Raw genomic sequence first — 27,213 nt, 5'->3', positions numbered from 1 at the left:
GAAAGCTTTGCGGGAGAATTTAAAATTGTTTCAGTCTTTCTTACATTCTTCCTCATTACGATCAAGTATAATAAACTTTATAACTGAGGCAACTTTAAATTCCATATCGCATGTATGTCTTAAATATTTTTATACAACAGAGATTACTTGTAATAAATACCTTTTCTGTAATCTCCCTTTATATTCAACATACATCACAGCTTTTTTTACATTCGGGATTCATTCCTGTATTAATAGCTGAAAACAAGTATCGAATGTGCACAAGATCGATGGTATTCCCTCCATTAATTTTATAATATGCAAAGCTTCTAGTATATATTTCTGTTTTTTTAACTCGTTTATAAGTATTTTTGCATTTTCCTCAATTCCGGTTAGAGACTCATTTACAAAGACATATTCGATTATCTGTTTGTATACAATGTGATCTGGTCTAAACAGTGCTGTTAAATCATTTCGGAAAAGTTTCTCCAATATTAATGGTGGTAACAAAATAGTCTGAAAAAAATAAAATTGAGTTATATACGTTTTAAGAGTTAACTTCTCGTAAGCGAATGTACAGACGACAATGACCTGTTGTTCTTTAATAAGAGTTACTGCTTCTTTATGCATCAAGACATCCTGAGAGCATAATCTTATGTAAAGGCTTTGTATAAAGCTAATGTGATCTCGTTCGAGCTTCAAAAACTGTTTGAGGATCTATATTATATAAAATATATTTAGAGATAAGTATAGTATTTAATTACCTATATAAAAAAGGAAATAATGCAATTCGTTACAATACCTCCTTAAACGCTAATAATTCAATGAGTTCCTCATGCTCTTTTAATATTCTTTTTTCAAAATCAGCCGTATTCGGTTCTATAAGCGCAATTATCACTTTCATCATTTTTAAAACTGGATGATTATCTATTGTGATATGATCTGGCACATTAAATTTCGGCCACTGCGATATTATTTTTTTTACTTCCTGATATTGCTCTAAATTATTGATTTGATTGAACCGTTTCTTAAATAGTTTAAATCGATCTTCCTCTGTCTCACACTCGGCAATGATACGATTAAAAGAAAGAACAGTTTCTTCTCGTGAAATTTCTTTGGATTTAATTTTACCCTTCTTACCATTATTTGCTTCCATGCTATCATCGGAAAAATCACCCCAATCATCTGTCCATTCTACGGCATCAATATCATCTGAGATAACTATTTTCAGATCTTCATTCGCCTTAGAATTTGATGGAATATTAGTAATATCAACATATTCTGCTGATATCTGTTCTTCATTAATGGACTTTGAGGTTTTCACAGTCTCTTCAGAATGTACACGGGTAGTAATTTGTCCCAGTTCTAATGTATTTATATCTTTTACTTTCACTTGTTTCATATTAGTAATATGTGCTTCACTGAGTAGATGACTTTGCCAATATTGTAATGTTTTAACAATATCACATTCTTCAGACTTTTGTGCTGCAACTAGCATAATTTTCACTAAATCTAATGGACTGTATAAATATAACTTTTCACAATTAGCGTATAATTTCTTATACAGTTCTAATGAATAGTAATAGAGTGCAGTCTGTATATATAATTCAGTTTGTGGTAAATCTATAAAGATTGTTTGAGCATCTAAGATACAATCTCTGTTTAAACTCAATAGATACGCCATACTAAGTAACCAATCGTTTGACATAGTGTACTTTGCGCATTCTAAAAGCACTGAAATTAATAAAATAATTTTGTAATTTTCGTTACATAAATGTAATTCATTTACGATTAAATTTTTGTTAAATATATTTTTAATAATATGATACTTACAATGGTTAATGTCACTTATTTCTAGTCCATAACAAGAAGATTCACTCAATATGGTTATTCTTAAAAGCGCTTGGCAACATTTTAATTTTGTATTTTCTACGTCTATCATAGAATACTTATTGTAATTTATCTCATTAACACTTATCCTATACAGTTCGTGTAAGGATTCATAATAGCATGGAAAACTTTGAAGATTCATATCTTTCTTGTTTTGTTCCACTTCAAATTCATGTTGTGCATTAGTTTCTAATTCATTTTTAAAGTTAAGGTTCAATCTAGACTTCCAAAAATTAGTATTACTGATATTTCTTATTAAATTAAATGTAGATTCTTTCATGATGTTAGCTGAACTTTTTACAATTCCCGTTGAAGTTTCCAACATTTTTGGAACAAACTCTTTCGTTTCTATCTGCGGCTGTAAATTACACATGATATATTTTTTTTATATCTCGCGTTATATATGAGAAAAGTACCAAAATTAGTATTGCTCATTAAAGTAATTTCTTTTACCGTTGTCATAGCATCTGTAAAATCATCTTCGCTTGTATCACTTTCTTCATCTTTTAAATTTTCAAATTCCGCAACGGGCATCCACAATTCCAAATTCTTATGTAGCATTTGTATTTCTAACAAATACATATGTTCTAAAACATTACCCAATATATCACTAGGACCATTATTTACAGCAAACCATAGACACTTTTGTCTAATTTTTAAATCATGATAATTATCACAACGTCCCAAATTTAAACAAATTTCCCAAGCAGGAAGATAATTGTTTTCTGCTAACTGCATACATATCGTGGCACATGTACTATAATCTTCAGTCTGTAGAATAAGAAATGTAATAATGATATATATTATATCAATCTTTACGTATTACTTTTCAAAGAAAACTCTTAAAATTGGATTATAAGGAAACGTAGAAGATAGCTATATCTCACCTCAAATGCCTTTTTAGCTATTAGTTCCAAAATTTTTCCTTCACGGAGTCTACTGCTATTTCCTTCGATTCGTAAATAAGTTGCTAACATTAATAATCTTTGTTGATTTTTATAAGCATCTTTTTGATTATTTAAACAGCGTTCAATCAAGTTTAATCTATCTACCGTTAATCTAACTTGAAGAGGTAATATATCGATATTAAATTCATTCAGTATTTGAAGCGATTTAATAAGATCGTATTCTTCTTTAATATTTACGTTATCATCTTCAATAAGATCCAAGCAAGTTCTAGAACAATTATTTACATAGATTATATTTTAGAACAAGTTATTATATATAATTACTATTATGTTAATAAGAGATACTTACTTAGCTAATTCCATGTGTGGATCGGTAAGTGTTCTTGAACCATTAAAATATTCTTTGGACGCTTCTAATATAAGGTCAACCGCTTTCTCATAGGATACTTTTAACAAAGATTTTTCATTTTTCTTGGTTTCTATTAAGGTGACACAATTACGAATAATACATTTAATTCTGGAAAGTAAACGGGCCGAAACACATATTTCGAAACAGGTTTCAACAGCAATACATGAAAAAATTAATCCATGTACCTCTAACATATCATTTAATAATTGTGCCCATTCCCTTTCATCTGGAGGTATCAAACTGAAATAATAAATACATTGTACCTCATGTCTATTATAAAAAATTATTAAAAATTTATAAATATTATACGCTTAACACAACCTTTTATTTAAACTTCTTGCCATTTGAATTAACAATGATCTAGCAATATCAGGATCGTTTCTGTTCTTTCGTATAAATTTTAACGTTGTTTTTACACCGTATTTGCTTAATATTCTAACACAATCAAGTTCTCTTTTACATTCTTCTAATGACATTACATCTTCTCGTGTTGCGTTTGACCTTTTTTCATCATGATCTTTCGATATCGAATCTAGGATATCTTTAGCTTTTTCATACATATCAAGATTGTCACAGGCATATATACAATCTAAAGCTAAAGTAACATCATCTATCAATTCAATTATTTCAATATCCTGCGTTTGTTTTAAACACTCAAAGAATTTAACTGGAAACGTCAAATCGTCTTTGCTTAAGCAGATTAGATAATCACTTAGTAAGAATTTCTGAAGATCTCCACCCTAAAATTTATATAAAAATTTATGTAAAATTTATATAAAAATAATATCATTCTATGTGTATAAATATATGTATAATTTCAGTGACCTAAATTTTGCTATACACACCAAATATTGATGCCTTCGTTTAATAAAAGGCAATAAAAGATTCTTTATATTTTCAACAAAATTTACTTCATTTGATGTACTCATCAAAAGTTTTATCTTCTCCATGTTGCTCATTTTTTCTAATTTATCTAATGGCATATTCTCCAAATGTACTGTGTACACAAGATCGTCTAAAGTTTCCAATTCTAATAACAAATCTTCCAGGCTTTTAATATTATGAGACTTTCCAATTTTAACTAACTGCAAAGCATTATCTACTAAAGAGCTATTCTTTTCAATTTCATAAGCACGAGTCCTATACCATTTTTGTAATAAATCTGGTGTAAGCTGTGTATTTCTAAAGGAAAAATAATGATGATTAGATAATATAAATACTAAATAGAAAATGCGGATAACACACGATGTCCTGAATTTGTATGGCCAAACTTCAGCAGCGTGTAAGGAATCAGTAAACTAAGAAAAAAAGTCCTTTAAGAATATGCTCGTTTTTGCTTTGTTTTGGAGAAAATCGCAAAAAAAGACAAAATGTAATTTTCAAAATATTGTTTTCAAAGGAATATTATTATTTTCGTGTATGATTTCAACGATAATGCTTCAGAGGCAGTGCGAGAGTATGTGCGCCGATTTCCAGACAGAAAAGTGCCGGATCGGTGAATCGTTATATTGACCAGATCAGTGTTTGCAATACGAGCTGCAATGCGTACATTGCTGCAAGAGGCCAACATTTTGAACGATATCTACATTAAGCAAGTGACAACGTGAATAAATAAGTGTAAATGAATAAATAAATACAAAAATGAAAACTACGTTTTGTCTTTTTCTGCGATTTTCTCTAAAACAAAACAAAAATGACATATCTTTAAAGGACTTTTTTCTTAACTTACCGATTTCTTACACACTCTCAAAGTTTGGTCATTTAAAATCGGGACACCCTGTATAATACAAAGTATTCTTACCTATATATTAATAATGAGGGATCCAATTCATATAATATTTCTGCTCGATCATCTAAATCGAAATTTATTATTTCGTTAAACTCGTGTTTTTCTGACCAATCTTTTTGTCGTAATTCACGTTGATCTAACAAAAATAATTGACCTTCTGAATCGCATTCTGGTAGCAATTTTTGGTAATCTAATGTATTCAAAGTTTCTGGAAAAAAGCTGATAATTGCTAGCCAATGAGGCAACAAAGTTTCTCCATAATAGGTAAACATAATTTCAACAGCTCGATAATCACTATCTTTAGCAAATCTATAATTTAAAAAAATATTTGTAACAAAAAAAATATATACTATTTAATACATCAGTGATAAAGTATGTTATGATATTAATACCTAATTGCATTTGTAATAGGTGACAACCTTCGAAACTCTTCATAAAATTCTTTCTTGTATTTGAGTGGCGACTCTAATATAATTTCATACGTGAGCAATTTGTCTAAATGATTTAGAAGTTTCCTCCGATACTTAATTAAATCTTTCTGGGCCTCAGATAAATTTTTTATGTCTATTTTTTCAAGCATTTCATTGACTTTCTGTACCTATTACCGATTTCCAAATTGAATTAAGTTTGTCCAATTTTTCCTTATAACATAATATGTAAGTAATGCTATGTATTTTATAAGACATATTATCATAGTATATGGTTTTGCTTACCTGTCTTAAACTTACAGTAATTTGATCTAGCGTTTGCCAATCGTCATCTGTATCGGAAGTTACAAATTTGTCATTATCGCAAATATCGATAGCTACTAAAGTTTCTAGATTTGCGCCTCTCAATCCGAAATTTAACAATTCCCTTGCAGCTTCCATAGTATCGGGAACGCGTATAACACATTCATTTAAAACCCAAGATCTTTTGCTTATTTTACTCAAATGTTCTGCAATGGCATTCAATGATAATTCTGACTTTCTCCACTGAGTTTGGTATACAAGATCTGTATCCAAATTATATGTGTTCGCTAAAGCTAAAGCTTCCTCGTATTCCTAAAATAAAACCTATTAGTTATTTAATAAATAAAAGTTGATCAATAACTAAATTAAATAAAACTTTATACCTCAATGTCTATTTTTCTAGAGTATAGCTCTTCCGGAGTAGTGCTTTTTAAGCCCAAAATTCTATAAGTTCGATGCAATACTTTCGATTTCTTTCTTCTTGGTTGAAATCTTTCAATATCGGTTATTGAATACAACGTGCTTTGTACCAAATTCGTAGTATAATTTAATATAGTAACAGGTTCCAACTCATCATCGTCCTTCTCACTTTCAGATGATGCTTCTTTATACAAGATTAAAGAACTATTTATTATAAAATGAAATAAATTGATTTTGTTATCTACATACATATGATAAATTTCCACATTCTTAATCAAGAGATCATATATGTATAGAATTAGCTAATAATGGCTAATATATAATAATATTATACATAAGATAGTTATATTGCGTAAATATAGAATAGTAAACGATAAATATATATATCATAAACAAACCTGACAAATGACCGTCGTTGGGTTCTCGACTTCGTTTTTTACTTGTAATAAAGATTTCACAATCTAAACATAAAAATCCTTTTTCTAAACCAAGCTCGCATATTTGTGGTTGTCCTGCTAGAAATTCTGGACTAACACCTAATAGATTTTTTAAGTTCCACATAGAGCAGACTGAAGTGGAACCTGAATATCGAGCTATTATAATAGCCTTAAAACAGACATATATATATATATACATATAGAATATTAGTAAAGCTTTGCTAACTGAAAATTGTAATCAAAGGTAAAAGGAAAATGAACTAACGCCAGTTGTACTTATGTACAACAATAATATATTATTTAATTAAATTCGTCCTATGTTACTTAACATGCTTCGAAATCATACACAACTTATTATATTTTGCAAATTCACAACAGCTTATTAAATGATAATAGATACGATGAAATTCGTTTAAATAATGCATTATTGTAATATGAATACAACTGACGTGGCTCATGTCCTTTTATCCCAAGTTTTATCCTTGATTTAAATAGTAAAAAATTAACATTACTTAAAAGATGTTTAACTTTATATTTTTAAATGACCAAATATTTTACCTGATCATTCCACCAGCCGATATCTGTTGGATGAAATTCTGTAAATCCTGGTGGAAATTTTTTAGATTTCGTAAATCCTAAAGGATTAGATATATCATATTCCGGCTGTTCAGACAACTTCCATTTTTTTTGTAATATTAAGTTTGGCAAACTCCACAGCGAAACTGAACCATCCATATGCAAACAAACCAGAAACTCGCCATTTGGCGAAATTTTTATGGAAAATATAATTGACTCTGATTGAAAACTGAAAATAGGAATTAAATTCCATATAGAAAATCGCGAATTACTAGTGGCAGAATCTTCAAATGTAAACGATAATTTGCAGTATGGATAATCATTCAAGAGTCGCCACGAAGTTAATCCAGATTCAGATGCAGTAGACTGAAACAATATACAAATATATTTACATTTAAAAGATTATGTATCATATTTATATATACACTGCCGCTCACGGAAGTTCAGATACCCGTATAAATTTTATTGAATGATCATGTAAAGAATTAGAACATTATAAAACAACAATTATGTTCTTCTTTTTTTATTTTAGGATACTTGTGCATATACTGACACCGGTTGTAAAAGCTTTATAAATTATTTTTAATTTTATATATCAAAATATATCATCTTTTTTCTATAGAACATTGATAGTATAATCGATAAAGGACCCCGCACAAAATCATAGGATTTTGGCCCTCGGTGAAATTAGCTGAAATTTTAATTTAAATTATATGTTATAGTTCTTGATTCACTGATCAAAAATGTCCATAGGCACAAAGCTTGAAAATGACCAGCTTTTTTTATTATAACCGTTTAAAGTTTTATTTTATTAATGCCTCAAAATCAAGTTTCTGTAATAAATCAAGAGATTTTAGATAACAATATGCCATCCACTCCCACCACTCTCACCCTCACTCCCCCAAAATCTTTCCTTCTGGAGAGAAAAGGAAGAAAGATGAACTGGTGCAAAATTTCAGCCAAAAAGAACAGGCCTTATGCGTGAAACGGAACGTAGTCGTTGCAGCCTGTTTCCCACCTATCCTCACGTGTTGTAACCTGCATACAGCGTGAAGTAAACATCTATCAGACGTCACTGCATAGCACAAGGTTAAGCAAATAGAGCTTATAAAGAAAAGTTTTTTTAAATGCCGCGAGGAAAGCCAATAGATATTGAGAAGCGTTCCAAGATTATTACTCTTCACGAAGAAAAATATTCTGTCCGACAAATCAGTCAAAAGGTTGGAATTCCAAAGTCAACAATTGAAGATACAATTCATCATTTTCAACAGAAAATAGCCGCTGAATTCAATCGCGGCCACGGAAAAGCAATTTCTGTAAGTAGTAAAACGTCGGTTGCAAGAAGTGGGCTTACATGGACGTGTTGCTTTACGAAAACCTCTTTTACAAAGAAAAAATAAGGTAAAACGTCTCGAATGTTTTTTGAGACATTTTACCCTATTTTTAAGAAGAACACAGTTAAAGAAGAACACAATTGTTGTTTTATAATGTATTTGCATGACCATTCAATAAAATGTATGCAAGTGTTCGAACTTCCGTGTGTGTGTGAGCGGCAGTGTATATATATATATATATATATATTTACCGTCAATTTTTGTGTTAACATATTTCCAGCAACATAAAATAAATTATGTTTTTCATCATAGACAACAATGTTAACACCATTTTTGTAAAAATTGCCAAAAGAAAAGTTATAATTTGCACTGAAACCACTTGTAGAAATATGATAAGACCTTAGCAACCCGCTGTACGAAATTAAAATAAACTCATAGATCCATTTTTCACTCGTTATCTTTGGCTTAAGAAATAGCATGGATGCTATAGCGTCACCAGCTTCAAGAATATGAGGAACTTGTGAAATTGTTTTCGGGCTTATATTAAAAATATTATTTCCTAATGCATTGTAAAAAGATGTATAGCCGCTACTAGACGCCAATGCTAAGATCATTCCATCGGGACTCCAGGCAAGTTTACGCCACTGAGGAAAGGCATCCTTTGGAGCTAGAAAATACATTAGACCATCATATTTAAAAAAGTTTTAGCGTAATCATAATATCATAAGCATATCGATCAATCGTGATCAAGCGTTCTAAAATATAAGATAATAATTTTAACTGTGATTGATCGATTTGCTTATGATTTGCTCTACAATTACGACTAAAATTCTTTTACGTGTGATACTTAAGTATTTTACATACAAAACAAATAGAAAAATATCTATCAAAAAACGTTAATAGTACTGATAATATATATTTATACATTATTTACCAGATGCTTTTCCTACTATGGAAGAATATTCATCTTTAGCCTTTCGTATTTCAATGATATTCTCTTGTAAAATAGCAAGTACTCGACCGTGATCTCCCACAGCAAATTTCCAAGGTAGAGTGAGACTAACTTGCTGCGAGATGCTCTCAGGTAGGGAGTACCTGTTGTTGAGATACCTGAGAGCATTTTTTATTGTGCCAGTAGTTGGGAGGATAGCCGCGTCGTTCTTGCATTTCTAAAATATGGAACATTTTAGAGATACAGCTACAATAATGTTCTGTAGTCCTGTAATTTCCCTCTGCATGAATGTACTAAATGACTAATTGTAAGTTAAAGTAAAGCTAATAATACCCGTATCATCCGCATATCCATATTACCCGGATACATATATTCGTATTCGTCAACATAACTGTATTACCTATACCTTTTTTATTAGTATAGTGATATATTCTACGTTTCGTATTATATATAAAACAGAACTGGGATTTAGTTGCACATTTCGGCCGATTTTCAGTTTGATTCCTGCCCCTCATTTCACCAATCCGCGCGCAGCCTAAATGCCGGCAAAGTAGAAATGAGATGTGTGCAAGTTTCTTTTAAAATGAATTCTATTAACGCAATTTTATAAAATTAATTTGTTTTTTATAAATAAACAAGCTGGCCAAAAATCGAGCATGTTTTTTCGCATTTTCTATTTGTGGCCATAGAGTGGTGATTTCGCCGCCCGTCTTAAGACAGTTCCTGTGCGTTACCCCGGATCTACAATAGAGTTCTAAGCCTTAAGTCATAAGAAATCTACGAATCATAGTCGATTATTCTCCTTGAATTCGACTATAATTGATCAAATTCTTACGTCTCCACTGTCACCAAGCTCAGTTAACTTAACTGACCAGTTAGTCCATCGGAATTAACCAATCGCATTTGTCATTTTGTTTGAAGCAAATTGTTTGTGTGCTTAAAGCAGTGAATTTATATTTTTAAAGCAGTGAATTTGTGTAATTAAAGCAGAACGTATACATAGCGCTATATTGAGTCGGGATGACAGATATCTTAACCTCTAAAATCTCGAACTTTAACGCTTAATTTCGGTTCACGAGGCCGACCGCCGCATTTTTTTTTTTTGCCAGATTCTTTCATTTTGAGTGAAAACGAGTCGAACGAGTGTATTTTTATTAAGATTTTAGATGGGTATGGTATTCTAAATAATTACCCTAAATAATTACCAATTTGACATCTTGTTATTAATTCCAACTTACTATCAATTCCGGTTCCTGCTTACGAACAAAATATTCCAATAGTTCGTACAGTATTGGCTCATTCGACGTTTCGTCCACGATGCTCATTTTATCATTTCTTGTCACCACAAACGGCACAAACACTACACAAACACACACATAGCCATAACGAATTAAGCGGAACAATTTAGAGCGAGTAACGATGCGATCTTACATCATGGATGCGATTATATGTAGGGCGGAATCCATAGAAGTTGCTCAAGATTCGAGATGGTCTAAAGCCCAGTGTCCACGATGCTAGAAATCCGTCCGAGATCTCGGATGAAGAAAGAATTGACCAATCGCATTGATCATGTGACTAAATTGTTTAAATGTGATTGGTTAATTCTTTCTCTCTCCGAGATCTCGGACCAATTTCTACGACGCCTTATGGCCCGTCTACAATACACGTAGTAAGCTTGTTTTAAGAAGCAAGAGTAAGAAATTGACCAATCACAGTCAATTCTTCTCACATTCGACCGTGATTGGTCAATTTCTTACTCTTACTTCTTAAACCAAACTTACTTCGCATATTGTACGCTGCTTTCCATTTGATGACACAAATCGACACAAGCGTTATTCTATCCTTGACATTCAGAGAGTGATAAAGATAGAACGACACTTGTGTCGACTGTGTCTCCTAAAAGGAAAGCAGTCGTAGACGACGCATAAGATAAATTTTCACGAGCTGCTTAAACCGGCTATTTCAGAATGTGGTCCACTTGACGCTACAAACGCTTCGAAGTATTCTTTGATTAGTCAATTTGTAAAATTCTTTGTTCTGATTGGTCGTTCAAACGGTTTGAAGAGTTTGTAGCGTCAAGTGGACCGCAGCCTGTGACAAAAAGGATCACGTGATCAAAATGGACGCTTGATATTCGTCAATTTTGACCACGGGATCTTTTTTGTCGCTTAAACAGCCTGTTTAAGCAGCTCGTGAAAATTTACCCTTATAGTAATAAGGCGTCGTTTACAATATGCGAAGTGTATGTAAGCTTGGTTTAAGAAGAGTCAGAAATTGACCAATCACGGTTGATTGTGAAAAGAATAATCGACTCTGATTGGTCAATTTCTTACTCTTACTTCTTAAACCAAGCTTACTTTAGTTACAATTCAGTTTTGAACGCTAAAAGGACCGGATGGCGTGTCCATCAGATTAAAAGGATCAAATTTCTAATCAAACAAAGTTTATTTTTAAATATTGATCCTTTCCCGCTTTATCAAAAACTTCATCAATTCCAAAATTCAATCGAAATCCATCCAGACATTTCCCAAAATAAAAACTTTATTAATAACAAAAGTAATAAGGTTGGTTATAGTAAAGATAAACCTATTCTAAATTATAGACTAATTAAAATTGATTATCAAATTAATTATCCCAATTTTAAAATAATTAAAAGTGATCCTCGTTATTTAAAATATAAAATTCGGTACTTATTTGGCAAATCGCGCAACCTTGTCCAATTCCTGGGTAAAGTACTTAAATGTATTGACCCAAAAACGGACACTCATTTCTAAATTTAAAGCAACAGTTTGTAACACAGTACTAGCAAATCAGTAAACATAATCTGTCAACATTTGTGATTGCAGAGAAGGTTATAGGGACAGTTTAAAAAACTATAGTTTTACACGCATAAATGAAATATCTAAATTTTTAAATAAAACTTTTAGTTAAAAAATGCTAAAATATTTAGTCCTGTATCCCAAGTAGAACAACAAGTCACGATAATGTCAAAATGATGTCATCTTCACACCATTTTGATATATCGTGACGTGATGTTCTATTTGGAATGTAAAGCACTTATGTATTTATTATTTATAATAATTTTGATGTGTATTAAAATGCTTTTACTTATTTAACACCATTTTTAAAATACACTTATTAAAATATATGATAGCTAAATGATGAAATAACTATTTCATCAGTATTTCATGATGTTTTACATAGGTATATCACGTATAAAATAAAAAAATAACAACAGATAATATATCTTTATTTTAATAATTATTTATCATATAAGAGTGCCGCTAATGCTACAGAATATTACAATAAAAAGTTTTATAATACTAGTTAGCCATTTTTTAAACACAAATTTAAATCACAATATTAAAGCATAATTTTAAGAAAGTTTCTTAGTGAAAATTTTTCTTATAATTTTTATACAAATTGGAACGTTTTTCAAAAATACTCAGAAATATTCAGAAAATTTACATCTCTCAGAATTTTTCATGTGAATTCTGAAATATTTTGAGATTTTTCTCCCATGATATTTTTAAAAAATATTTTTAAATATTTTAGATTTTATAACATTTTATCAGAAATTGTACTTACAAAAAATCTTAGAAATATATCTTACGATATTTCATAATTAACATATATGGAAAATTCTGAGAAAAGATGTAGATTTTCTGAGAAGTGTTCCAATTCATGTAAAAAATGTGAAAAAGTTATAAAAGTTATATAGAAATTATATATATACCTTGATCAAAAAGTTTCCGGAATTCATTCAGAAAATTCAAAATACAAGTTTATTCATCAAAAGTGATGTTGTCTCCTTCAAAGTATTCTCTATCGACTCCAGCTCTCGAAACATTTCTGGAACTCTATTGTCGGTATAGCCATCAGAGCCGTCTTCGATTTTTCCATTACCTCTTAGTAGTGGTTTTTTGACTCGATCGAACAGAAAAAAATCGCAGGGAGCCATATCAGGTGAATTCGATGGCTGTTGGATGGTATTCGTTTCGTTCTTGGTCAAAAAATTTAATACAAACTCGTTGCAAATTCAACTCCATTTTTAAAACTGTAAAAAATCGAAAACACGTGCAGAGGTAGATGTACTCAAGACGGCGTAACTTTTACAAATGTCAAGCTATGGCGATAAAATTTGATGGAAATGTCAATGATAGATGTGGCAACCTAATAAAAAAAACAGAACTCAAATCAGCTGACTCAGAGCATCACCTGATTCCGGGAACTTTTTGATCAAGGTATATATTTGATCAAAGTATATATCTTATATAGAAAAATTACACATATAGAAATTCTTAAAAAATTATATGAAAAACAGAAAAATTTTCACCAGGATTTAAAAAAAAATACAGTAATTGTCCTTACTTTTTGGGTAGTGGTGCAGTAAGGGCATCAATTATCATCTTTTTTCTTACTGTTTTTTCAGGTTCTGAAATATTTTCTAAATGTACGCGAATATAATTAGCAAATGATTGATCAATTGTTTTTATATTATCTGTAGTATTTTTTTTCGTACTTTTGAGAAAATTCAGAATTGTTTTACTGATATTCGTCAATGTATCATCAATACTTTTTGATTCTTCAATTTTACGTCTTTTAAACCTTAAACCATTTATTTGTTTGGTACGGTTACTATCTCGGTCATATACTTGCTCAAGATTTTCCATGTCTCGAGGTGTATCTTGAAACATACTAATAATTCTTTTCTGAGGCACTTTGACAGTATTTTGCTGTTCATCCTCCGATTCGCTAGTAGATTCATTATTATTGTTATCTTCATGTGTTACTACTTCTGTGTCTTTTATGGATTGAAGTGCGTTTCTGTTTCGTTCAACGTTGGAAAAAGTTCTAAAAAAGTAACAAAACATTTCTAAACATTCTCAATTAAAAAAAAATTATTTTAACCAATTTTATAATGTAATATCACTTACCGTCTCCTTTTAATAAAATTGTCAAGAAAAGATAGTTGAGTAAAAAATGGAAATGTTCTCCGTTTTGAACAAGTACTTCCATTTTTGAAATTATTTCTAATATTTCTTTTTTCACGACTATATTGATCTCTTAAAGAAGTACATCTTGTTTGACAATATTTAGGTGTGTAGCGCTTACCTATAAAAAAAAATACAAATTGTAATAAATATTAATTTAGTTATTCGTAAAATCTAAATATACATACACTAATGTATATCATATTACTCCATAGTAAAAAAATATCACAGTTACATCACAACAATTATAGTTACGTCATGGTGATGTGAGAATGTCTGCTTTATCATAATGTAATGTCACAGCAATGTCATGATGATATGCGAATGTCTTTGTAACATGTATAATATTATTTTAAAAACAATAATAGACTTTAAATAATAGATTTTAAAAACAATAAGATTTTAAATAATAGATTTTAAAAACAATAAGACTTTAAATAATAGATTTAAAAACAATAATATAACTGAGAATGAGCATCTCCCTACTGTGTTATTTTGTTATGACAATCTCATAGTGATATCATGCAATATTTTCTTCCTAATGATTTTCTTCCTATAGTGACTCAATTGTGACATAACTGTGACCCTTTGCTACGGGGTTCTGGTAGCAAACTGACGTCAAAATAACGACAAAATGACGTAGCTTGTTCCCAAGATAACGTAGCTATTATAATAATGTAAAAGTATTAACCTAGATTTTTTTGTTGCATGATAGTAGAAATTTCAAACCACGCATTTTCTTTTATCTGTTTATTCTGAAAATCCTTATGACTTTTATCATATAAATATCTTCGTTCCTTATATAATTGTATAAGAAAATCGTCACTCTCTTTTCCTTCAATAACATTTTCAGATGAAGATTTCACACAATCAACATATGTAAATGAATTTAAAGTTGTATAAGGATGATCTTCCATTTTACAATTAACTTCTAATGTCACTGAAAGCATGTGTGGAAAAAAATATTTTTATTAAATAATTGTTTTTGTAATCAAAAAGAATGTTTCTGATATCATCTTTTAATCGGTAGAAAAACATTAGGTAAGTTTATCATGAAAATGTGAAATGAATTTAAAGTAACTTATTTTACAACAAAATTATAAATTAATAAAGATTGCTATTAACAATATATAAAATTATGTATTATATGTAAAATATAATAATAAATAGCTGCATATATAAAGACTAATTTGTTCAATTAATGTAAGGGGAACAGAAATATCTAGCCATTTAAATTTGTAAATATATATCGTAACATATTCAAGACAAGTATTTCTTTCTAAGATTGTATTTTGATATATACTGGCAGTACTAAAAATCTTTAAGTATACAGGAGTTCCATTTTAATTTTAGCATCGAAATATCTCGTGAAGTATAAAAGATATGGGAAAATGTTTCAAACAAAAGTAGAACTCTTCTCGCTATTTGGCGTCTAGGCGGTTGACGCAACACGGACATAAGGCACGGACGTAACAATATATATATAATTTTATTACGTACTTATTATATATTATATGTTAGTTTATTATATCCTATATTAATTTTTAACGCATTGAAAATGTTTTCAATCGATGTCAAAAAGTTGAAATAATGTTATTTCAATGTTTTGTGCTACATGGGCATATAACTTTTTCTCTAAAGCGGTTCTTTTATAATAAAATTATAAAAGAACCGATGAGTTCTTTGATTACTGACATGTTATCTTTCAAATTCTATACATAAAAGATCCTATTAGAAAATCCGAAAAAATAATCTTTTGGCTAAAATTTAGAGCTCTTAAATCATAGTACGCTCTAGGGAAAAAGTTACATGATCGATACATCAAAAACAGCATTACCGTTTTTCAAATAATCAGATATGATGCACAAATATTTAGATTAGTGGCATATTTTTAAAAATGTAGGAAAGCAATTGAATTTTGTTTGTCATTTTGTTTGAAGCAAATAAAATGACAAATGCGATTGGTCAATTCCGATGGACTAACTGGCCAGTTAAGTTAATTGAGCTTGGTGACAGTGGCCCTAATGTAAGCAAAAATGTTCATATGCTTACACCTTACGTTTTAAGCTTATGGTTTTATAGGTGCTGGCGCCATAAAAAAGCTCTTGAACATGCCTCGATATGTTTTCAGACAACTAGGTATTTCTGTCCCCCTGATCCTCGTACATACAAAAGATTTTATATAAATTAATGAGGTTATGTTTCTTAACCATTTCAAAACTATTTTCTTACACATAATTCATGTTCAAAATACTACTAAATACTTAAAAATAACTACATAATCTATCACTTACCGTTAACCATATGGAACTCTCAATCTCAAATAAGTAACCACTGTGATTATAAAATTTGACGCAATACGATACAATGCATTGAATTATGTCTACGACCTACGTTTACTTTCAATTACGACCATGGTGGAAAAGATATGAGGTTTGTCGCGTTGCTTGCATCCTTTGCACTTGAATTCTAGTGAATTTACTAGGGAAAAAGAACTAGTACTAAGTACGGAATCCATAGACGTTGATCAAGATTCGAGATGGCTTAAGCTAGTGCTTGAACCAATCAGAAAGCCGTATTAGCATCTTAAGACCCATTTGCACCCATTCATGAATCGACAATAAGAACCAATCTCTCGGTGAGTAGGGTGCATTCCAAAACCCATCGAAAAAAGTGTTGCAACCTTTTTGGCCCTGACCGTACGTCGTCGAACGAACAAGTTAAATCTTGACGAACATTGGCTGCGTTCAGCAGAACGGTTGTTTTGCAACTGTTGGAAGTTTCCTTCGCGCTAATTGAATCATACTTTTAGATCTAGAAGAATGGTCCTATCTCAGCAGACAATCATAAAACGGTTGCAAAACTGTTGAGTCTGCTGAACGCACCCATTTTCATACGGTAAGGATGAAATCACACGGTGCGGAAAAAGACTGGAATAGAGAATGCGTCATTGAAGCAACCAATCAACGCTATTCAGCGCTATTCGGAATAGCGCTGATTGGTTGCTTCAATGACGCATTCTCTATTCCGCAGTCTTTTTCCGCACCGTGTGATTTCACCCTAAGTATCATCGGACGACATAGAAAAACAAGCTCTCCTATTGGATATCGGACGACGCACATCGAATGTCGTATGCAGTGTGAATCCTACATTAGGAGCTGCGCAGAATAAAAGGAACAGGGAACGTAGAACAGAGAATAAGAATTTCAACCTATCAGAAACTATGTATTCCACAATACATGATTTCTGATAAACTAATAAATCGTAAAATTAGTACAATCAGTTTTTTTACTCTTAATCACTTCAATATTAACAAGGATGAGAACTTCCGTAAGGATGTCGGTCTTTAATAGTATCTCGTCGGTGCTCTAATGCATCCCAATAATTCTGATTGGTTGATCCTCACACTCTATTATTTTTCCGAGATTCCGTTTTCCGAAATTCCGACTGTCATGGGACAGCACCCTAAAGCCGCAAGTTAGCCGATCTAGGTGTAGTATAGACATCTGTGGCTGTCGGAATCGGATTTCAAAATACGTTGTGGTGTTGTTCGTATGTACATTATTATCGTTATCAACAGAAAATCGCGTAAAATTCGTGCTAACTTTGGTCGAGAGGAGCTCACGAAATGTCAGATGGTGAGGACGATTTCATGTGCGAGGAAGAGGAGGATTATGGACTGGTAAGTTTCCCTGCAGAGACCCACAGAATCGTCATTTCGCAGAACGATCCTTCCGGCTCACAGCGAGGTTACGATTTTCGGAGCTCTCGCCTAGGATATTTAAAAATCATTAAAAATAGTCCGAGAGGTATACCACGAAAGATCGTCCTCGATGAATGGGTTCGCTGTTTGACAATTCTTCCGTTGTATTCTTACGCAAACATCTCCAATCTTTCATCGGGTTAGGTTATGTTAGCAACTTGAATTAAACATTAATGATACTTATTGGATGCATTCCATTTCACGCACGATGTGTATAATACATCGTTTATCCTTGTTTAATATTCGGTGAATAACAAGGATAAGTGATGCTTCATGCATATTATGCATGAAATGGAATGTACCCATTGTTATACATTCCTCCTGGCCTTACATCCCTAATCGCTAATTTGTTTTAGGAGTATTCTGAAGACTCCAACTCTGAACCAGATGTCGATTTAGAAAATCAATATTATAATAGTAAAGCACTCAAGGAAGATGATCCGAAAGCTGCTTTACAAAGCTTTCAGAAAGTACTGGATCTGGAAGGCGGCGAAAAGGGAGAATGGGGTTTTAAGGCTTTAAAACAGATGATCAAAATTAATTTTAAACTGGTATTTGAGAGAAGATATGTCAGTAATATTTGTAGCTTTTGTTTTATATAAAAATGAAATGTTTTCTTTTCAGTCTAATTATAAAGAGATGATGTCAAGGTATAAGCAATTGTTAACATACATTAAAAGTGCAGTTACTAGAAATCACTCAGAAAAGTCAATAAATTCCATATTGGACTACATTAGTACATCAAAGAATGTGAGTATATTTAATAAACAAGCATGTTATGTATTTAGTATCTTGATGAATTGTTTTGTCCTTCATTAATCTTTTATATACAAAAAAATTTGTATACATTTAAAAAAGCAACAGATATTTTCTTTAAGATGGAGTTATTGCAAGATTTCTATGAAACTACATTAGACGCCTTAAAAGATGCAAAGAATGATAGGTTATGGTTTAAAACAAATACAAAATTGGGAAAGTTATATTATGACCGTTCAGATTTTAATAAATTGGCGAAAATACTGAAACAACTTCATCAAAGTTGTCAGGTGTGTATATAAGTAACATATGACATTGAATATATTTATGTCTAGATTATTTATTTAGCTTATGTTATATATATATTTTAGACTGATGATGGAGAAGATGATCTGAAAAAAGGAACACAATTATTGGAAATTTATGCCTTAGAAATACAGATGTATACAGCACAAAAAAATAATAAGAAATTAAAAACGCTTTATGAACAGAGTCTTCATATTAAAAGTGCTATTCCCCATCCATTAATTATGGGTGTTATCAGAGGTAATAACTTGAATGTTTTTCTCAGAAACAATATTTACTGTTATATATTGTCCCAACAACTTTTGGATCATACATGTATACTTAGAAAAGCAAAGTGCTATTTTTTCAGAATGTGGGGGCAAGATGCATTTAAGGGAAGGTGAATTTGAAAGAGCTCATACTGATTTTTTCGAAGCCTTTAAAAATTATGACGAATCTGGATCGCCAAGACGTACAACGTGTTTAAAGTATTTAGTTTTGGCTAATATGTAAGTATGATTATTTATTTTTCATTATTATTATTATCATCTGCATTATATTTATACAATTAATATATATCTGTAATATCATTTTAGGTTAATGAAATCTGGTATAAATCCATTTGATTCACAAGAGGCAAAACCATACAAGAACGATCCTGAAATTTTAGCAATGACAAATTTAGTTAACAGTTATCAGAATAATGATATTAATCAGTTTGAATTAATTCTAAAACAAAATAGAAACAATATCATGGATGATCCCTTTATTAGAGAACATATTGAGGATTTATTACGTAACATACGTACACAGGTATATCTTTTTACATTTTCTTTTACATTTGCAGCTTACATTAATATTAATATTATTGTAATAAAGTTTTTGATTATTTTATAATTTACTAAAGTATTTGAGATAAAACACAAATTTATATGCCTTATTTATACAACATTGATATTTTATTTAATAAACAGTGATATTTTATTAATGCATATAATTTTTTTTTCAGGTTCTAATCAAGCTGATAAGACCATATACTAGAATTTATATTCCTTTTATAAGTAAGGAACTGAACATTGACGTTTCAGAAGTGGAAAGTCTCTTAGTATCTTGTATTTTGGACAATACTATTCATGGTCGTATAGATCAGGTGATAATTTTTATAATCTTGAATTATTTATGAGCGCTTTCTGATCGTACATAGTATAACTCTACATTTTTTGCAGGTAAATCAAGTTCTTGAATTAGATAAGAAATCAGTATGTGCCGCACGTTATAATGCTCTCGATAAATGGGCAGGTCAGTTGCAATCCTTGCATACAGCCATTGTGAACAAAATGTCTTAAACGGCATAGTGCATGTGATCCTGCAATAAATACAATCTAATTTTCACTTTGTGTATAGTATTTCATAAAAGTCCTATTCAAAAAGAAATGAAATCTATTGTGATATAATAAATTTAGCATTTTAGCATAGGAGTTATTTTTATTTCCATTAAATAAATTCTGTCCTAAATAAATCAAAGTGAGAATCGAAGCAAAAATAGAGATACAAATGTCAGGAAACTTTTAGATCAATATATACTAATAGCTTTCTTATTTGTTAAATTTAGCTCATTTTGTTAGCTTTTATTATACATTATTTTAGATGATAAAAAACAATGTCTTACGGTATGCAATATCGCATAAAGAAGGCACAGCAGTGTCGCTGCGCTTGGCTTAGCGCCGAGACACTACCGTGTCTCCAGATTTTGGTATTGATATCAATGAAATCGTAACAATCTATAATCTATAACGGCTGTTATATATGTATATAACTTTAGTGTTTTAAGAGTCGAAAATAATTTTTTCTTTAACCTATATAAGAACTGTCTAAATCTTTGCACAATCAATTTTGTAAATTATGTGATACTGAATTAGAATCGCAATGAGTTTTTACAAGAATGGATATAAAAGAAAATAAAATACTTGACTCGACTAAAATTTCTAGAACTTGTTATCTCCCTATAATTGATGAGATTATTTATATCTTCAAAATTACATTAACATGTAATGTAATGGATGCAATATAATAGATGAAAATCAGTTTCATCAAAGGCATTATTGGATGTTGTTTATTGTGTCACAGTTTTATTTTAAATTAACATTTAAATCTTTTATTTATAGCTTGAGAAAAGTTCTGGATATTTACTACAAAACGATATTTTATCTTGAAACTTTAAACGATATTAAAACAAAATTTTAAAAAATTTCAATATAGGATTCCAGGTATCCTGTTCCGGAACAATTAAATAATTGTAACTAACGATTTTAACGTTGTAATTATATTTTTCAATGATAAAATAATAACCTTTACGCATAGCTGACAATGAGTGCTATTCTTCAACTGCAAGTCGATATCTGTAAATTAATTTCATTTTAGGATTAGGAAATAAAACATTTTTCTCTGAAAATTATATAAATACATTAGCAGTGAATTTGTGTTTTTAAAGCAGATAATTTTTGTTCTTAACCCATACAGCATAGAAAGTTTTCAGAAACAATCCAACTGAAAAGTGAAATATTTCATAAAAATTGAGAAATATGTTTGCAACAGTTCTAAGACAGCTTTGGAATAGCAAATATCCGCGATTCTTGCACATGAAACCTTATTGAAAGATTGATGAAATGTTACAGAAAGAATCTGCAATTTTTTTGAAATATTACCAAAAAGTTTTCCAGCTATTTTTAGTACTTCAAAAATGATATTTGAATATACAGGGGCATTTTAATCGCCCCAGGCAAATATCTCAGAAACTAAAAGAGATACAAGAAAAAGTTTTATATGAAAGTTGTAGATTTTCTTAGGGGAAAGAAGATGGACATAACGGATTTTGGATAGGGGGCACTACCAAGGTCAGGTCAGGGTCAACATGAATTTTTAAAATGGAAATCCAAATTTTTTTATTGTACATTCTTGTATAGCCTCAAGAGCTTTCCAAAACGCTATAATAAAATATTTTTTCATGAAGTACTTTTCGAGTTGTAAGCTTGAATATTATAGTTTCGCCGGTAATAACATTACTCAAGGTGTCCGACCGACGGCTAAAACTTTTTGAATGTTGTTTAGGATCACGACCTGGATAACATTTGTCAAGATCAAGGTCATTGGAGGTTGTTCCTCTAATTTTCATTTTTGCACTAAAAATTCATTTCTACGTAAAAATAAAAATAAGAAGTATCTCAAATCTACAATCTCCAATGGCCTTGATCTTGACAAATAATATCCAGGACATGATCCTGAACAACATAATTTCACATAATTTCTCCGAAATTATGTATATGAGAAATTATGTAAGATTTTATGAGAAATTATGAGAAAAATTTTTGCCAGGGTGTCACTTGGAAAATGCTATTTTTATGGAATTATAATTTGGCGCTAATTATTGATATCAAATCTTTTATATATATAATATAATATATGTTATTTAAACTTTTAATTTGATACTACAGTTTTCCGTTCCAGCAGTTTATCCATATTTAACTCCCTTTTTGTACATATCACTTAAACTCTTTTTACAGTACAATGGCTTTTTGTTTGGACAGCACATATAATATATATTTGACGCCTTCTTCGTTAATTTTCTTTGAATAAATAATTTTGTATTTGCGGGGTACAACAAAAAATTGTTGTACCGCAAAAACAAAAATTTTTTGTTCCACCATTCTTTTTACTGTACAACGGTTCTTTGTTCAGGCAGCACATCTATATTTGACGACTTATTCTTTTCTTTTTTAAAAAAAAGTTACTTATCATTTAAATTCTTTTCACGGTATAATGTTTTTTGTTCGGGCACCTGTTGTTAGCGCACCTACTATATTTGACGCCTTATTCTTTCCTTTTTTTAGAATAAGTAATTTTGTATTTTACTGATTGTACTGACAGCTACACAAATTAATCCTACCTTTTTATATAAAATCTTTTTCTGATTGTTATTACGGAAAAATTACCAAATTTCGTAAAAGATTCAGCTTTCTATTTTGATTTTAAAATTTATATACTATCCGTTATATTTGTTTTAATGCGTATCATATATTTTATTGATAGATATATATTTCAATAAGTGTTCGTATATGTTGTTCTTTTTAATTATCACATATTTATTAAAAAATTGTTTTAATTCCGGCGTACGCAATAATTAAATTATACCCTCGTATCCGTCGTTTGAATAATTGCTATAATTGTATCGATGGTTGCCAGTAACAGAAATGGATATTCACTCGATAAGCGTCAATTTGGACATTTAATAATTTGTACATGCGCATTTTAGACTGTTTTTGGCTCGTGCCGATGTCATTATTTGTCAGAGTATGTCCCCTGTATTTGAGTTAGCGATTCTATCGAGCTTGATAAAGTAACTAACGTTACGTAATAAATAATTTGTGACAGGCGTAAACAAATTTAGCAGGTAGTTTACGAGCAGTGGCAACTGCCCGCGAAATCTATATGAATAATACCTGATTGCAAACCCATTTCAAGATTGGCACTTAATTACAGTGAAACGGCTACATGTTTATATGTGCCGCAACAAATACAAATATAGATGACATTTCAAATGGGCTTATTGATCTCTTTGATACATTAACAAATGTTCAGCTAAATTGCAGAGGAAAAAATATAAGATTTAATTAAAAATCAAATATAAATTTGTGTTATACGTATCTGCACTGCGTTACAAAAATGCATAAGCTGGGCTTAAGGAGGTTGTAAGGGCATAAAACTGCACATATATTAATATTTACACTTTAAACAAACTACATACATGTGAAAGTTGTGTTCATAACATTCTGTTTTTATTGAGCAACATATTTTTATAGATCATTAATTTTATTTGTTATTATTTTTAATGTTAAACAAAATTTTTTAAAATAATAACAAAAATCTGATTTTTAATATAAATATTTTATTTTCATAAATATTTTAAATACTAAAAAGGCTTTATGCAAAGTTTCATTGAGATTCACCAAGTAGTTTATAACAAATAAATATTTTATTTATTTACTGAATAATTAACGTCTGCATCTCAATGTAACTTTACATAAATATTTTTGAATTCATAAAGTACTTATATAAAAAAATTGAGATTTTTATCATTATTTTATAATACATTTTCATATATTTCTATTAGAGTATTTAAAAAATATCACTTTTTATTGAAATAATTTTTGATTCAGCTGTCTCTAATTTTTTGTATTACTTTTATGCAATTTTAATGCAATTTAAAATAATCTGTAATTTTTTCAAGTAATTCTTAACATATAGCATTTGCCTTACAACCTCGTTAATCGAGAAATTCAGGATGTAAAATTCTCTGTCAGGCTGTTCTCTTTAGTGTTAACTCAGAAATAAAAGAAAATGATTCTATGCGGCGCGCTGCATCGAAAATTTAACGCAAAAAAGATTCTAACGACATGGAGCGATGTAATGAAATTTAATGTTTTGCAGTAACATAAATTAGGGAGTGTGTGTATGGCGTCACGTGCGTAATATGCACGTACGTGGTCCGCAGTGAAAAAGGATTGACTTTATATGACCGCAGCATTTTAACGAGAAAGCAATAAAATTAGTCTCAAGCTAATTAAATCGAACGCGCCTCTAATAAGCTAATGGTCGGTAATTAACAATTTGCGCGGCATACGTGCGTGCACGCGCGTGCCCAAGTAAGTGCACGCGATATGTGTATGGCAGGGTGTTGAAAAAATACTTATATGAGAGCTGACTGCTTGCGCGCGCAAGTAAACCGTCGTTTAAGGGGATGCTGGAATGACCAAATTATCACACATTACTAGACTGCGGATATTTATGCTAAAAGATTTAACTGAATATTTTGCATAAAATGCATATTTTGCATAAATGAATTTTTAGTGCAAAAATGAAAATAAGAGGAATAATTTCCATTGGCCTTGATTTTGACAAATTTTATCCAAGACATGATCCTGAACAACATTCAAGAGGTTTTAGCCGTCGGTCGAACAACTTACGTAATGCTAATGCCAACTGTATTGTAACTTTCGAGCCTTATAACTCGAAAAATACTTAATGAAAATATATTCTATTATAATGTTTTGAAAAGCTCTCGAGATACGTTATAAGAAAATGTAACGGAAAATAGGAAATCCCATTTAAAAAAATCGACTTTGACCTGGGCTTGGCCACGTCACCCAAGGTCAAATCAATGGTACCTTCTTATATCTCCCTCCGAACTGTACAACTTTTGTTTGCAACATTTTTCCGTATCTACCATAGTTTTCGAGAAATCTTAATGCATTATTTAAAATGGGATATCCTGTATATATAGACATATATAGACGTCTATATACGTATGATGAGAAAAAATGAATTCGTTTGATTGTATATACATATATATATATATTTATATTAGACTGACAAGAAAAAAAAATATATTTTTTTAATCAGCTTCTCAGCTCAAAAGCTTCCATTTCATACCAAAAGAACACCCCTAAATTTTTATAAAAAATGTTCAGATTTTGAAAGGTCGCTAGTGAACGATTTTTAAATCAAAGTTTCGATTTTCCTTAAGGAGATCTTAAAGCGTAGCTCGAACTCCGACAAAATCACTAGTTGTCGCTGTTTTTCCAGCGCATCGACATGTATGTATATACTACTACACCAATATCTCACGACATGTTGGTCACACTTGCTAACACTTTGATCTGAGAAAAAAAACGCTTTTTGTGCGAATGGTTGCTAAACGCATACTAATGGTCCGATTAAAAGCATCTCTATCGATAGTTGCAGCTTCATACCTCCAGTCGATGGCAGGTACGAGGCAGGTATCTTCCGATGCCAGGAAGATTCTGAAATCTAGTGTGAAAGATGATGCTCGGATCATTTTGACCCAGAAGGACCACGAGGGGTTAAACTAAAAAATATCTTCATAATAATTTAGTCACCTTTACTCATCTTTTAGACGACTTTGTACTCTCTGGGTATAAAATATATATATTATTATCATCATAGTTTTCGTTTAATATAAAGATATACACAGCGTTTCAAACTTTTTGAAACACCGCTTGTTGGCAGATAGAGCGGAGTAAATGGAGTCGAAAAGTCCTCTACTATTTTGCAATTTTCGCAATTTTTGTTTAGTTTACCCAATGTGCAAAATGTCTAAAATTGACTCATAAAACAATTTTAAAATATATTTAAGAGACTAATGCTAAAAGCCGTCTGTATATATTAACGACCAAACTATATAATTTTCATATAATAATTACTTTTTTTTTCTTTTACAGATTCGAAACTCTTTTTTCAGGATTAAAGTACACGCGTTAATACATACGTGTCTGTGAAGTAGAGTTTATGCCGAGAATGGCAAAAAATTTCGAAATTGATATCTTCTTTATTATTTCTTAGTCCAATATAGCATTCTAGCTAAAACCATTAAGTCCTGACAACAGTTCTTAAAATTTGATGAATCTTTAGAATTCTTAGACGTCTAATTAAAAGGTTATTGTTGTACGAAAATTTATATGTATGTATGCGTGAGATATTAACGTAGTAATATGTAGTGACATGTAAATCATCTGTGTATAAATCCTATTTACACTATGGCTACGTTTACACCGTGCACTTAGTCCGCGACCTATACGATAGGTGTCTTTGTTTAACTTACAAGATAAACAAGAACATCTATTGTATAGGCCGCGACCTAAATGCACGGTGTAAACGTAGCCTATGACTAATCGTCTTTAGGATTCCTTAAGAGTTTTCTAAGAAACATCTTTAAAATATTTCATAAAGAACTTTAAAAAACATTTTAAAGTTATCTTATATGTCTGGGTCAAAATGATCCGAGTATCATCTTTTATATACTTATTCGGCAATCTTTAGAAATTAATATCTCGTTAACTATTGCGAAAATTGCAAAATGATAAGGACTTTTTGACTCACAAGTTTAGTCTGGTTTATCTACCTACAAGTACTGTGT

The 27,213-nt window shown here is 30.6% G+C and overlaps 3 protein-coding genes across 5 annotated transcripts; 1 reads left to right on the top strand and 2 right to left on the bottom strand.

Annotated features, from left to right (window-relative positions):
* Positions 1 to 130: 130 nt before the first annotated feature.
* On the bottom strand, positions 131 to 10,830 carry LOC108725636 (neuroblastoma-amplified sequence). 2 transcript variants are annotated; one of them, XM_018452797.1, is made up of 18 exons: positions 10,664 to 10,830; positions 9,408 to 9,642; positions 8,725 to 9,140; positions 7,122 to 7,505; positions 6,525 to 6,732; positions 6,090 to 6,310; positions 5,689 to 6,018; positions 5,368 to 5,573; positions 4,988 to 5,284; positions 4,032 to 4,368; positions 3,508 to 3,926; positions 3,127 to 3,426; positions 2,757 to 3,045; positions 2,323 to 2,640; positions 1,813 to 2,227; positions 782 to 1,713; positions 571 to 696; positions 131 to 495 (listed from the first exon to the last, which is right to left on the bottom strand). In XM_018452797.1, the coding sequence occupies exons 1-18, from the start codon at positions 10,748 to 10,750 to the stop codon at positions 220 to 222; spliced, it is 5,796 nt and encodes a 1,931-aa protein (XP_018308299.1). In that variant the 5' UTR covers positions 10,751 to 10,830; the 3' UTR covers positions 131 to 219. The 2 variants fall into 2 exon arrangements, with proteins under 2 accessions (XP_018308299.1, XP_018308300.1); XM_018452798.1 differs by having other exon boundaries at positions 6,090 to 6,307.
* Positions 10,831 to 13,780: 2,950 nt separating this feature from the next.
* On the bottom strand, positions 13,781 to 16,825 carry LOC108725524 (uncharacterized). 2 transcript variants are annotated; one of them, XM_018452578.1, is made up of 3 exons: positions 16,714 to 16,825; positions 14,363 to 14,540; positions 13,781 to 14,279 (listed from the first exon to the last, which is right to left on the bottom strand). In XM_018452578.1, exons 1-3 carry the CDS (start codon positions 16,721 to 16,723, stop codon positions 13,793 to 13,795), a joined length of 675 nt encoding a protein of 224 aa, XP_018308080.1. In that variant the 5' UTR covers positions 16,724 to 16,825; the 3' UTR covers positions 13,781 to 13,792. The 2 variants fall into 2 exon arrangements, with proteins under 2 accessions (XP_018308080.1, XP_018308079.1); XM_018452577.1 differs by lacking the exon at positions 16,714 to 16,825 and adding an exon at positions 15,111 to 15,369.
* Positions 16,826 to 17,935: 1,110 nt separating this feature from the next.
* Positions 17,936 to 20,693, top strand: alien (COP9 signalosome complex subunit 2 alien). The gene is made up of 9 exons (XM_018452549.1): positions 17,936 to 18,101; positions 18,539 to 18,733; positions 18,807 to 18,932; positions 19,061 to 19,228; positions 19,310 to 19,484; positions 19,594 to 19,732; positions 19,820 to 20,036; positions 20,233 to 20,373; positions 20,450 to 20,693. Exons 1-9 carry the CDS (start codon positions 18,048 to 18,050, stop codon positions 20,567 to 20,569), a joined length of 1,335 nt encoding a protein of 444 aa, XP_018308051.1. The 5' UTR covers positions 17,936 to 18,047; the 3' UTR covers positions 20,570 to 20,693.
* Positions 20,694 to 27,213: the final 6,520 nt, after the last annotated feature.

Source organism: Mycetomoellerius zeteki, unplaced genomic scaffold (genome assembly GCF_001594055.1).
Source record: "Mycetomoellerius zeteki isolate Tzet28-1 unplaced genomic scaffold, Tzet1.0 scaffold35, whole genome shotgun sequence".
NCBI lineage: Eukaryota > Metazoa > Arthropoda > Insecta > Hymenoptera > Formicidae > Mycetomoellerius > Mycetomoellerius zeteki.
This window is presented reverse-complemented; position numbering and strand designations above follow the sequence as displayed.

Excerpts from the sequence above, each read along its gene's own strand:
- alien (XM_018452549.1), top strand. The coding sequence starts at position 18,048 with ATGTCAGATGGTGAGGACGATTTCATGTGCGAGGAAGAGGAGGATTAT. Across the intron at positions 18,933-19,060 it reads ACATTAGTACATCAAAGAAT|ATGGAGTTATTGCAAGATTT; the intron begins GTGAGTATATTT and ends ATTTTCTTTAAG. Across the intron at positions 19,229-19,309 it reads AACTTCATCAAAGTTGTCAG|ACTGATGATGGAGAAGATGA; the intron begins GTGTGTATATAA and ends TATATATTTTAG.
- LOC108725524 (XM_018452577.1), bottom strand. The coding sequence starts at position 15,369 with ATGCTTTCAGTGACATTAGAAGTTAATTGTAAAATGGAAGATCATCCT. Across the intron at positions 14,541-15,110 it reads CATGCAACAAAAAAATCTAG|GTAAGCGCTACACACCTAAA; the intron begins GTTAATACTTTT and ends TTTTTTTTATAG. Across the intron at positions 14,280-14,362 it reads AATTTTATTAAAAGGAGACG|AACTTTTTCCAACGTTGAAC; the intron begins GTAAGTGATATT and ends TTACTTTTTTAG.
- LOC108725636 (XM_018452797.1), bottom strand. The coding sequence starts at position 10,750 with ATGAGCATCGTGGACGAAACGTCGAATGAGCCAATACTGTACGAACTA. Across the intron at positions 5,574-5,688 it reads TTACTGTAAGTTTAAGACAG|GTACAGAAAGTCAATGAAAT; the intron begins GTAAGCAAAACC and ends AATCGGTAATAG. Across the intron at positions 4,369-4,987 it reads CCCTCATTATTAATATATAG|AAATACACAGCTTACACCAG; the intron begins GTAAGAATACTT and ends TTTTTCCTTTAG.